Source organism: Equus quagga, chromosome 11, assembly GCF_021613505.1.
Source record: "Equus quagga isolate Etosha38 chromosome 11, UCLA_HA_Equagga_1.0, whole genome shotgun sequence".
Lineage (NCBI taxonomy): Eukaryota > Metazoa > Chordata > Mammalia > Perissodactyla > Equidae > Equus > Equus quagga.
The window spans coordinates 41368841-41382746 of record NC_060277.1 but is presented as its reverse complement, the minus strand read 5'-3'; the positions used below and the strand labels follow the sequence as shown (position 1 = coordinate 41382746).

At 39.9% G+C, this 13906-nt stretch overlaps 1 protein-coding gene across 5 annotated transcripts in view; it reads right to left on the bottom strand.

Annotated features, from left to right (window-relative positions):
- BACH2 (BTB domain and CNC homolog 2) overlaps positions 1 to 13906 on the bottom strand; it is a 334588-nt gene that overhangs the window by 73910 nt on the left and 246772 nt on the right. For all 5 annotated transcript variants that reach the window (XM_046676518.1, XM_046676521.1, XM_046676519.1 and 2 more), the window contains exon 4: positions 4919 to 5173. In XM_046676518.1, the coding sequence (XP_046532474.1) occupies positions 4919 to 5161 (243 nt within the window). In that variant the 5' untranslated portion in view covers positions 5162 to 5173. The remainder of the gene's footprint in view (positions 1 to 4918; positions 5174 to 13906) is intronic.

Genomic DNA, 13906 nt, shown 5'->3' with positions numbered 1-13906 from the left:
CCTCACCTCCCCCTCTAGTTACACTCAGGCTCAGAATGCTGTTGGCATCCTGTGCTGTAGTACTTTCTATTGTATGACATACTGAAAAGACTGTCCAAAGATAATCATGACTGTCTTATTACTTCTTTAAAAGACTGGACCTAAGCCATCGCAGAAACATTAACCCCTTTCATATGCTTTAAAAACTTTCAGACAAGAAGATTCCATAATTTCCTTGTTGGTCTCTGTGTTTGGCAGTCCTACTGCAGCAACTTTCTTTATTGCACCCTGTGGTCAAGACTTAACAACAAATCCCTCTCCTTCAGAATCCTTCTGGGTCAGTTTTCCTTTTTGTTTAGCACTGAAAAAATGAGATCTACCTTAAAATGTTGAGAGGGAGAGAGAGAAAGAGAGTGAAAGAAAGCAAAAGACAGAGAGAGAGAGAGTGAGCACAAGTCTGAAATACATTTCCACCTAAGAAAGCACAAGGTCCACCCGAAGGGGCCATGCTTACCTCTGCCCCACGGCTATTCCCTGCATGAACCCTGCCCCTTCTCCCAAGGGTGAAGGGACATGGGAAACAAGCCCAAAGAAAGGTTGTGGAGCCTTGGCAATAACCTGTTTTTTCCCCTCTTGTTTTAAATATTTATTTTTGACAAAAATTGTATATATGTAAGGTATACAACATGATATTTTGATATATGTATACACTGTGAAATAATTACCACAAACTAATTAACATATCCATCCCCTCCCATAGTTATCTTTTTGTGTGTGTGTGTGTCGTGGGAACAATTGAGATCTACTCCCTTAGCAAATTTCAAGTACATAATACATTATTAACTACAGTTACCATGCTGTACATTAGGTTTCTAGAACGTATTCATCTTATAACTGAAAGTTTGTATCCTTGGATCAATAGCTCCCCTTTTGCCCTAACTACCCTTGGCTCCTAAGCCAATCATCTTTATCCAATCATCTGTCAATAGACACTCAAGTTGTTTTCCTATCTTGGCTGTTGTGAAAAATGCTGCAATAAACATGGGAGCGCAGACAGCTCTTTGAGATGCTGATTCTCTTCTTTTCAGATATATACCCAGAAGTGGGATTGCTGGATTACATCGTGGTTCTATTTTTAACTTTTTTTGAGGAAACGCCATACTGTTTTCCACAATGGCTGTACCAATTTACATTCCCACCAATAGTGCACAAGGGTTCCCTTTTGTCCACATCCTTGCCAACACTTGTTATTTCTTGACTTTTGATAACAGACCTTGGCAATAACCTCTTAACAGGTGCTCTTCCCCTAGCATTCTGGGAGGGACCCAAGCAGCCCCATAAGAATGGAGCTGATGTGCAAATGCATTGTGGGCTCCATATCTTATCCCTATCATATCCATAAGGAAGCATATCCCGTTCCTGCCCTCTGTATTTGACACACCGTAAGACTGAACCTCATGCTTGTGATGCTACTTCCGGTATGGTTAGCGTCTCATCTGAAATGGTCTCCATGACTACAGCTAGGGAGGAGTTTGTTGTGCCAACTTTAATCCTAACGAGCAGTAGAACAGCCTTGCAATGCCTGGCACATAAACTACTTTCTCTTCATCCCTCAGCACAAAATACACTTACTAAGTATAAATTAAATGATCTGTTTCATTATTTAACGAAAGTACTAAGTACAATGCCTTATCTTCTACTATTTGCTGACACACATTCCTGGGTGTGTTTTTCAATGGGGAGCCAACCATCAAGTCATATAAATTCTAGGGACTGCATTCCATTTTATAAAAATTAAAAAGGCAAGACAATTCAATTACTCCTTGACTTCCAGAAGCAGGCCTCTATTTTTGTCTCCCCCTCTTTCAGTTCAGAGGCTGCAGTGGGCACCGGGAGTGGCTCTAATTTGCTAGTGATTACCTTGCCAGGAGTCAGGATTTTGGGGGTAGAACTGCACAAGTGGACAGCAGCTGGAGCCCAGAGACGGGTTTGGCTTAAAGTAATGGAGCAGGGGAGCGGGTGGGGCCGCAGTTTGTATCTGGAAGTTTCATAGTCCAAGGAGGCGCTCTAAGACTCACCAAGCTGGCCCCCTGGGAACCACTGCGGTGGCTGGCCAGGGAGCACGATGGCGGGTTGGGGGGAGGGGCGCAGTATGAACAGGGCTGGGACGGGGCCAGAAGTGGATTTGAATTTGGTGATAGAATTATGAGGTTTAAGGATTTCCAAGGAGTTAATCAAATGCTTTTTCTTACATCATATGAATCCAATGCCAGTTAGTTCCAGGCAGCTACTTCCAAGGTAGTGTTCGGGATGTTTGCTTATTCACCACTTCATTCAAATTCTATGAAGTCATTCACTGAGCTAAGTGGGACAACGACCACAGAGCCTGCAAGGGCATTTCCATGTGCACATAGCAAGGAGAGGAAAACAATGCCCAGTGCTTAGGAGACAGGCGGGTGATCCGAGCAGACAGAGAGGACTCTTAGAAGAAAGCCTCAGAAACAATGACAGACCCACAAAGGAAGATGCCACTGGGGCTGGCATGCATGTCCCATCGGCAAGGTACTTAGAGCTGGGTTATTGACAACACGATTTCATGTTTCATAGGAATACAAAAAGGTATCTAGTTATATCTGAAAGTTTCCAGTATATGGCAACCATGTACCTGATGGTTTGGAAAATGCAGATGACATGGGGCAACAATCATTCTACATGGCTAGGCAGAAAGAAATTCAACACACAGCAAATTCTCCCTCAAGTGGAACACAAAAGATCAAAAAGGTCACAGAACAGATTTGTGTGTGATATTGTACAGTGTGCCTCTTACTTTATAGAGTGCCCAGGGCCAAGGAAATAAGAGATTATCAGGGATTTGGTCTAAAAAGAAACTTTTAGGTTATGCCATATACATCAATATCCCAATTTCCTTTAAATTTTACTGCCTTGGGATTATTGTATTATGATAAATATTTCAAGGACTTCAGAATTTTAGGGGTTTTTACAGGTAAGAACTGGGGCTCAGAGAGGTTAACTGACTAGATCTGGGTCCCAGAGGTCAGTAGGAGCAGGCCAGGGCTTAGGACATACGGTCCAGGGAGTCTCAAGAAGGAGCCAACAGTCACTGAAGAGAGATGAAATTACATCAAATATGGCTTTCATTTGTATGTTTATTTTAATATAATCTAATTTTTTTGAAAATCAGTAAAAAGATAAAAATAAGGTGATTCTCAAACAGATACAAATAATAAATTAACTGTAAGCCTCACACCGTCCCAAGACCATTCTGGATGACTGGAAGTTTTCCAAATATTTCCAGGGAATTCTAGAGTTGGAGTAAACTCAAAAGGCATTTTTGCTGCCCATCTCCCAAAACTTTCATATTTATCTTCTCACCTAATGACGGGTTAAGTATTCACCTACTAACGCAGATGAGGAAATCCAGCCCAGGATCACTGGGTCACACCACAGGTGCCATTCCTTGGCCTTCCCACATTACTTGGTACATAAGCTTCCCTCCCTACCCCAGCCCCAATTACATTATCTCCAACTGATTTGTCCTTTTGCTTCCGGCATTAGGATCTTTCTACTTATCTACTTGCTGGTGATGGGGGGAGTGGTAATGGAGCCTTTTATGTGGGTACTAACAAAGAATATTAATGTGAAAACCTGAGTGCTTATGCAGCTCTCACTTTATCAGCTGGTCACTCTCCTGCTCTGCAGGGGTGACAGCAGATGATGCTTAAAAAGGGACTGGTTCTGGTGACCTCTTCCGACCCCCATGTCTCGTTTGCCTGCCTATTTGTTTTTTATGTTGAAGTCGGATGCCTTTCCATGGAGCAGGTGCTCGCCCCTCCATTTCCTACTGTCTTATGCACAACCTGCTTTACTCATTTATACTATCTGCCAGGCCTCTGGAGGCATTCCGGTTTGTGACCCCTGGGATTTAATGCTAGCTGGACTCACTAACGCCTCACTTCAGGGTCACGGGGTCTTTGGTTTCTCCGAGGGTTGCTGTGAGGATCACTGCACAACTCTGGGGCTCTATCACATAGACTGTGGGTGTGAGTTGTACTCCTGAGAGTTGTGCAGCGCACACCCTACACAACTCTTGGTGGTGGCCCTGGCAGTGCACACCGTGCTTGTGTACAGGGAATGATCCTGGCCCTGAACACAAAGCCTAAGGCTGCTCAGTATTACCCCTAGTTCCAGGCAGACGGAAGAAGAGGAACTACAAACACAGATCAGAGGGTGGCCAATTTAATGGTTTGTCATTGTGAAGCCCATCCTTTGAGTTCCTGCAGCTCAAACTATCCGATTGAATGTCATCTCTGGACAGAACAGGTCCAGCTACCAGTGTCCTCAAAGTACAGAAATGACTGGATTTACTGAAATAATTAAGAAACTCAAGTAGGGTATTTTCAACAATGGTGAGAAAATCAAGTTTACACTTCTTAGAATCTTACTCTATTAGCTGTGAAAATTACTGCTTGCTTTTACTTTTCCCCTGAGCAAGGAGGGTCCTGTGAACACTTTCATTCTTTTACTCTCAAGGGAAATCAAGCGCCCCTTCAGCCATTTGAAAGAGAAAATCACAGCAACTGTCCCAGTGATTCAGATCCCACATCTAGGACCGCACCAAACTTTGGGTGAACTACTCAAAACCGGAAGAGTGCGTGAACTAGAAACTACGAGTGACTGCGAGCCGCAGGTGAGCTTCGGTTCCCTTAAAGAAAGATGCTCTGTTCAGAATCACACCTTCGAGACTTTAAGTGCTTCAAATAGAAACTGGCTATGCACAAACCTAACGCGTGGGTGACCTGAACATCAGCCTCAGAGGGGGATGTGGCACAGGGTCCACCTTCTAGTTCCTACTCAGCCAACTGCCTACAAGTCAATAGGCCTCCCGTAGCAACCACACAAACAAACCAAACTACTGTACCTCCTCAGGCAAGCTGACGACCAAGTCATTTTTTGTCTGTCCGACCAGCGCCTGCCAGAAGTATTCACTGCACGCCGCCAGCACAGCCCGGTGGGCCCGGAACTCCTTCCTCTCCACGATCAGAGTCACATCACAGAGAAGATCCTTTTTCCGCTGGTCATTGAGGCCCAGGAGGATGTTGGTGCAGTGGACTGTGGACTCATACACATACATGGGGGAGTCAGGCTTCTCATCCACAGACATGCCGTTCACACCCTGAAAGAAAGAAAGGCTGGGTCACCACAGCTATCTGAGTCAGAGAGAAGGTGAGAAAGAACGACAGTTCCTGTGTCCCACTGCCGTGAGCAGGCAGAAAGGAGCAGAATCGCCCATTAGCACATTCACGCCAAGTTAGCACAATGAGCTCAGAAAACCTATGTGGAAAGTCGTGTTCTATGGCTGACTTTGATCCTTTCCACTTTCGGGGTCCTTTCCCCCCATGGAAACAAAGGTTAGGAATGAATGAAGCACCTACGACATTTAAAACACATAGGTACTTTAAAAACTCGGTAGTTTTGATTTTGTTAGCCGACTGAAAAGGAACTTTCACGTATATGTAGTCCCAATTCAGGTATTAATTGGGCTTTGTGTTAAGAGGAAATGAATCATTTTGAAGAATTTGTAAGGCTCTCTTGATGAAGTACATGTAAGTTTCTAGGTTGAAATGTGGCTAAGATGCCAAGCAGCGTAAATACCACAACACATAATTTAACAAGTGAACTACACTGTTACGTGTTCTAAAGAGTAAATGCAGCTCAGCTACTACAACGGCCCTCACACAACTGCCAAACACAACCAACACATGTTACTGTTGCTCTTGAAAAGCTCTCAAAAAGGAGTGGAATTGTGCTACCATTATCCCAGTAGACTTGATGGGCATTCTCTTTACGGAAACACAATATATCACATTAGCAGTCATAAAAAAGACGCATTCAACAGCAAGGGTTACTTTTACAAAAGGGTTCTTTGCTTTAAAAAGTGTCCACTGATGTATTTTTAAAAAATCCGCAATTAATTTACATAACACAGTTTTTCAGTACTGTTTGCTACTAGTTTGAACTCCAATAGTGAGTCTTACTTTCTTTTTGGGTTTACTCTTATTAATTTTTTAACAGCTTTAACATACAACACACTGCATATATTTATAGTGTGCAATTTGATATGTTTTGGCAGATGTATGCTACTGTGAAACCATCACCACAATCAATACAGTGAACATATCCTTTACCACCAAACGTCTCTTTATGCCCCTTAATAGTCCCTTCTTTGCACCTCTCTGTGCCCCAGCCCATGAAACCAGGGGTCTGCTTTCTGACACTACATATTTGTTTGCATATTCTATTTTTTATATAAATGAAATCATACAAATTTTATTCTTTTATGTCTGGCTTCTTTTACTTACCACAGTTATTTTGCAATTCATCCATGTTGTTGCATGCATCAAATGTTTCTTCCGTTATTGCTGAGTAGTAGTCTAATGTACGGATACAGCACAATTTTTTATCCATTCATCTACTGATGGATATTTGGGTGTTTCCAATATTTGGCTATTACAAATAAAGCTGGTATAGATTAGTGTATAAATCTTTGTATGAACATATGCTTTCGTTTCTCTTGTGTAAATACCTAGGGGTAGAATGGATGCATCAATTGGATGGATCACACAGATGGATGTGTAAGTCTAATTTTTTAAGAAACTGCCCGTTTGTGAACGTGGTTGTATCATATCACATTTTCAACAGCACTGTATGAGAGTTCCAGTTCTTTCACATCCTTGCCACCACTTGGTATAGTCAGTCTTTCTAATTTTGGCCATTCTAATAGGTATGCTGTGGTATCTCTTTGTGGTTTAATTTGCTTTTCTCTAATGACTAAAGAAGTTGAGCATTTTATGTGCTTATTTGTCATCTATTTATCTTCTTTGGAGAAATGTCTATTCAGATTCTTTGCCCATTTTTTATTGGGTTGTTTCCTTATTATTGAGTTTTGAGAGTTCTTCATATATTCTGAATTCTTCACATATTCTGAATAAAAGTTTTTATCAGACGTGTAATTTGCAAATATTGTCTCCAAGTCTCTAGCTTGTCTTTAATTCTTTTGGTGTTTTTCAAAGAGCAGAAAGTCTTCATTTGATGAAGTCCAACTGAGTACTTTTTTCCTTTATGGGTCATGCTTTTGGGGTTTAAAAAATCTTTGCCTAAACCAAGGTCACATCTTTTGTCAGATTTATACCTAGATACTAATATTTTTAATGCAATTATAAATGGTTTTGTTTTTTTATTTAAAGTTCTGATTTTTCATTGCTAGCATATAGAAATAGAAACGATTTTTGTGTTTTGATCTTGTATTCTGAAGCTTTGCCTAACTTGCTTGTTAGTTCTCACAGCATTTTTTTTTTTAAGATTTTATTTTTCCTTTTTCTCCCAAAGCCCCCCGGGTACACAGTTGTGTATTTTCAGTTGTGGGTCCTTCTAGTTGTGGCATGTGGGATGCCGCCTCAGCATTGCCCAACAAGCAGTGCCATGTCCACGCCCAGGATTTGAACTGGTGAAACGCTGCGCCGCCAAAGCAGAGTGCACGAACTTAACCACTCGGCCGCAGGGCTGGCCCCCTCACAGCCCTTGTTTTGGGGTAGATTCTATAGATTTTCTACATAGAAGATTATGTTGTCTGTAAATGAAGACATTTTACTTCCTTTCCAATCTGAATGACTTCGATGTATTTTTCTTGCCTTACTTCGTTGGGTAGAACCTCCAGCACAATTTTAAACAGAAGTGGTAAAAACAACCAACCTTGCCTGGTTCCTGATGTTGGGGGCACGCGTTCAGCCTTGCACTGTTATTTATAATGGTTGATAGGTGTTTCACAGATGCTCCTATTGAGTTGAGAAAGTTTCTTCCTATTCCTAGCTTCCTGGGATTTTTTTTTTTTTAAATCAAGAATGGATGCTGGATTTAGCTGAATGCTTTCTCTTCCTCTATCAAGAGAATCACACAGTTTTTCTTTTTTAGTATGGAAATAACGTTGATTTTTGAATGTTAAACGAACCTTGCCTTTCTAGGATCAACACCACTTGATTGTGATGTATTTGTCTTGTAATACATTAGTGGATTCAATTTGCTAACATTTTGTTAAGAATTTCTACATTTATGTTCATGAAGGATATTAGTCTGTGGCTTTCTTTTCCTATATATTTTAAAGTCTAGCTTTAGTATCAGCGTAATGCTGGTCTCACAAAGTAAGTTGGGAAGCATTTCTTCCTCTTCAATTTTCTAGAAGAGCTTGTCTAGAATTGGTATCATCTGTAAATATTTGATAGAATTTACCTGTGAAGTCTTCTGGGCCTGGAGTTTTAACACATTCAATTTAAAAATTATAAAAGTTACCGGCATAAAGTTGTGCACGATATTTCCTTATTTTCTTTTTAATATAAGTAGAATCTGTACAGATGTCACCTGCCACATTTCTGATATAGGGAATTTGTGTCATCTTTCTTTCTTTCCTGATCAGTTTGGATAGAGGTTTATCAGTTTTGTTCATACTCTCAAAAAGCTCCCTTTTGATTAAATTGATTTTCTTTATTGTTCTGCTTTCTATTACACTGATTTCTGCTCTCATTGTTCTTTCTTCTGCTTACTTAGGGTTTAATTTGCTCTTCTTTTTTCCAGTTTCCTAAGGTAGAAGTTGAGTTCATTGATCTAAGCTCTTTCACCTTTTCTGATAAAGGCTTTAAAGCTATACATTTCACTCTAAGTACTGCTTTAGCAGCATCTCACACGTTTTGAAATGTTGAGTTTTTATTTTCATTCAGTTCAAAACACTTTGTAATTCCCCCCCCCCCCTTTTTTTTTTGAGGAATACCAGCCCTGAGCTAACATCCACTGACAATCCTCCTCTTTTTGCTGAGGAAGACTGGCTCTGAGCTAACATTTGTGCCCATCTTCCTCTACTTTATATGTGGGATGCCTACCACAGCATGGCTTGCCAAGCGGTGACATGTTTGCATCTGGGATCTGAACTGGTGAACCCCGGGCCGCCAAAGCGGAACATGCGTACTTAACTGCTGCGCCACCTCTAATTTCCCTTTTGACTTCTTCCTTGATACATAAATTATTTGGAAATATGTTATTTAGTTTCCAAATATTTGAATGAGCTTCCAGATATCTGTTATTGTTTTCTGATTTAATTCCATTTGGGTCGGATAACAAATTTTGTACGACTTCAATGCTTTTAATTTATGAAGACTTGTTTTGTATCTCAGAATATGGTCTAGTTTGGTAAATATTCCATACCCACTTGAAAGGAATGTGTTTCTCTTGGCTGAAGTGTTCTGTAAATGTCAGTTAAGTCAAGTTGTATGATAAATGTTGTTCAAATCTTCTATATCTTTACTAATTTTCTGTCTACAGGTTCTAACCAGTATCGAGAAGGGGCACTGGAACCTTTGACTATAATTGTAGATTTGTCTACCAGTCTTTGCTTCATGCAACTTGAAATCCTGTTATTAGATGCATACATGGTTAGAATTTTTATTTCTCTTGATGTTTTATTCTTCTCTCATTATGAAATGAACTTTTAATTCCTGGAAATAATTCTTTGCTTTAAAGTCTATTTTGTCTGATATTAATATAGCCACTCCAGTTTTTTTTGATTAGTGTTAGCATAGTGTACCTTTTTTCCTTCTTATCCTTTTAACCTATTTGTGTCTTTATATTTAAAGTGGTCTTCCTTGTACACAGCTCATAATCAAGTTTTTTTTTTTTTACTCCAATCTGATAATCTTTGACTGTTAATTCTGGTACTTATCCGCTTCACATTTAATGTGATTAATGATTTGGCTGGGTATAAACATGCCATTTTGCTACTTGTTTCCTATTTGTCCCATCTGTTCTTTGATCCCTTTCCCCTCATTCTCTGACTCCTTTCGCATTAACTGAGTATTTTTTATAATTCAATCTTATCTCCTTTATTGGAATGTTGTTTTGTTATTTTATTGGTTACCTTAGGGTTTATAATAAGCTTCAAGTTCTCACAATCTACCTTCAAGTGATATTACACCACTCCATGTAGAGTATAAGAACCTTACAATAGTATGTTTCCATTTCTCCGTTCCTGGCCTTTGCACTATTGTTGTCGTGCACTTTACTTCTTTACTCCCACACTACACTATTATTATTTTTGTTTAAACAGTCAATTATCTTTAAAGAGATTTAAATAACAAGAGAAAAAGTTATATATATACACACACACACACACATACATTTCCCTTCTGCCGGAAGGACTTCCTTTAACATGACTTGCAGTGTGGATATGCTGGCGTCTTAGTCGCTTGGGCTGCCATAACAAAATACTAGAGTCTGGGGTGGCTTAAACAAACGAATTTATTTCTCACAGTTTTGGAGGCTGAGAAGTCCAAGATCAAGGTGCCAGCTAATTTGGTTCCCTGGTGAGGGTTCTTCTTCTGGCTTGCAGATGGTTATTTTCTCACTGAGTCCTTGCATGGGGAACACATGGTCTCTGGTCTCTCTTCCTCTTCTTACGAGGACACTAATCCCCTTGCAGGGGCTCCATCTTCATAACTTCCTCTAAACCTAATTACCCCTCAAAGGCCCTCCTCCAAATACCATCACATTGGGAGTTACGGTTTCAACGTATGACCTTTGGGGGGCCATAAACATTCAGCCCATAACAGCTGGCAATGGATTCTTTCGGTGCTTGTTTTCTCTTAAGAAGTCTGTTGCCTTCATTTATCAAAGTTATTTTTGTGTGGTATAGATTCTAGTTTGACAGTTTTTTTCCTTTCAGTACTTTGAAAGATATCATCGCCCTTCTTTTCACTTGCATGCTTTCTAATGAAAAATCTGCCTTCATCCTTATCTTTGTTCCTCTATATGTCATGTCTTTTTTTCCTTCTAGTTACTTTCAAGATTTTCTTTTTAAGAATTTGTTTTGAGCAATTTGATTATGATGTGCCATGGTATAGTTCTTTTCATGGTTCTTGATCTTCTTGGATGGGTGAGTTTATAATTTTCATAACATTTGGAAATATTTCAGCCATCATTTCTTCAAATATTTTTGCCAACTATTTTTTCTGTCACCTCTCCTCTTCTCTTTAAGGAAGCTCAGTTACATGTATATTAGACTACTTGAAACTGTCCCACAGCTCACAGATGCTCTGCACACTTTTTTTCTGGTAGTCTTTTTTTCTCTCTGTTTCATTTTGGACAAGTTCTATAGCTTGGCCTTTAAGTTCACTAACCTCTTCTGCAATATCCAACCTCCCATTAATTCATTTCACAGTAATTTTCACCTCAGAAATTGTGGTTCTCATTTCTAAAAGTTCAATTTGAGTCTTTTTGTTATATCTTCCATGACTCTACTTAAGACTTTCAATCATTCCTCCAACTTCTTGAACATTTGGAATACAGTTATAATAACTATTTCTGTCTGTTAATTCTAACATCTGTGTCAGTTCTGGTTCAGTTTCAATCGATTGATATTTCTCTTCATTATGAGACATACTTTCCTGCTTCTGTGCATGCCTGGGAATTTTTGATTGGATGCCAGACATTGTGACTTTTACCTTGTTGAATGCTTGGTATTTTTGTGTTCCTATGAATATTCTTAAGCTTTGTTCTAGGACTCAGTTGAGTTACATGGAAACAGTTTGATCCTATAGGTTTTACTTCTGAGATCTGTTAGGTGGGAACAACAGCATTTAATCTAGGCCTCCTTATTCCCCACTACTGATTCAAGATGCTTCTGAGCACTTTATCCAATGCTCCTTGAATTATGAGTTTTCTGGTCTGGCTGGTAGGAACAGGTGTTATTCCTGGTCCTCTGTGAGCTCTGAGCACTGTTGCTTCTAATTGTTTTGGGTGGTTCTTTCCCCATTTTTCTGTAGTTTCTCCATATGCATGTGCTAATGAGTACTCTGCAAAATACTTGAGGGAACCCTCTGCAAATCTCTGGCATTTTCTCTCTGTGCAGCTCTCTCTTCTCTGCTACTCTGCTTTCTAATTCTAGCCACCATAGTCTCTTCAGACTATTAGCTCCATCTCCTCAACTCAGGAGTCAGCCAGGCTCTTCTTTGGTTCCTCCTTCCTGTTCCATCACCTGGAAACTCTCTCAAAACAGTAAGCTGGGCTCAACTTGTTTTCTTTCTCTTGGGGATCAATGTCCTTTGTTGCTTGGTGTCTTGAAAACCATTGTTTCATATATTTTATCTGTTTTTATAATTGTTTCAGGTGGGAAGATAAATCTAGTACCTGTTAGTCCATCTTGGTTTAAAGCAAAAATCCTGGATTTATTCTTTATATTATAGTCACCCTAAACACTTTACAAACAATAATTTAGCCCATTGCTAACCATATAGTATAAACTTTGCTCTACATGAATGATGGTCTGTAATACATAATTACAAAAATGTTTCTGCAAAGAAGAACTTTTAGTTCTTTGGTATTCCAATAAAAGGTAAAGTATCTGTGAGCTTTACTACCTGGAATCACCTTTTTATGCAGTAAGAATAGCATTCTAAATGACACCATTCAGTTATAGTGACCATAACCCGTGGGGTAATATTGAGTTTACATGGCTTCTGTCTGTGACTAGTTAAGTGCCACTAAATTCTTTATCATCTAGTAAGAAGACAAATACTTCCTATTCTGGCTTCTTTTCCATAGAATATTTTCAAAATTTCTTATCTCTCATCTTACAGGGTCTCAAGTCTGTTTATTTTCTCCATTCTTAGTTCTCAAATTATTACTCTCTCCTATCACATTCAGTTTTCTCAATTAGTCTGTAGAAATTTACTTATTATTTATTTTTTACAGATCACAATAGCTTGCATGTATCAGGAAGCACTCAAACTGGGTGGAATAATGTTCTAGGATGTAAATGGTGTGCTTAATTCATAAGAAGCAGGAGATTGACAAGAGACATCTCATTTTTCCAATCTATTTATAGGTAATTCATATTAATGCACCTACACCAAGAACAGAGAAGCTTGCTATAAAGGTTACAAAGCTGTAAGGTCTTTAGTGAAACATTAATTGAAAGAAAATCAAAAAAGAAACAAAAGTGAGGTGCAGTGGAAAGAGGAGTGGACCAGGGGTCTAGGGCTTTTGGTCTAGCCCTGGCACTGACCAGCTTTTTGAATTTTGGATAAATCATCTAACTTTGTCTGGACGTGCTTCCAAGTTTATAAAATGAAAAGTCTGGACTAGAAGACCAGCAAAGTTCTTACAGATCTACAATTCTTTGAGTCTAAGAGTCACAGAAGAGTCATTTCTGTTCTGTTCTAACAGAAATACCTAACTTATCACAGGGAGCGGGATACTGTCATTTTAGCTGAGGGATGCTAGCTTTCTTTGGCCCTAGAAAGAGCATTTACGTACCCTCTTTTAATGTTGTTGATGTTGCATGGCTTAATAACACTGTCTCTGCAGAGCTGGTTACAGGGAATGGGGTGGACAATATATAGGAAGAAACCAAAGCCTTCTGGGAAAGAAGGAACTAGGACCCCAACCCCTGCTCCCGTAGGTTCCAAGTGAAGAAGATCTGTCTGGATAGACCATGGTAACCCTGAGAAAATGGAGGGGAACAGGTCTCTTGACGTGAAATTACTTTCAGGAAATGGGAAATCCAAACCTAGGAGGCCATTCTGGCACAATATGTGGAGCTGATACTATTAACTCCTTCAGTCCTGGATATCTTTGTCCAGAGGCTGAGCAAGGGAGTATAAACTAAAAGACTATGTCACCTGGGAATCCTGTATGGCGTTCCACTGAGGTCCGAGTCGGGGCCTGACTGCTATACAGCAGCACTGGACCAGGGTCTACCCCATGAGGAAGGAGCAGTCATCAACAGCACGGAAGCCAAGGAGTGGACAGGCTTAGAGTCCAGCTCACAGGAAGATGGTCTCTTTCTGGCAGATGTCTGGGGGCCCTC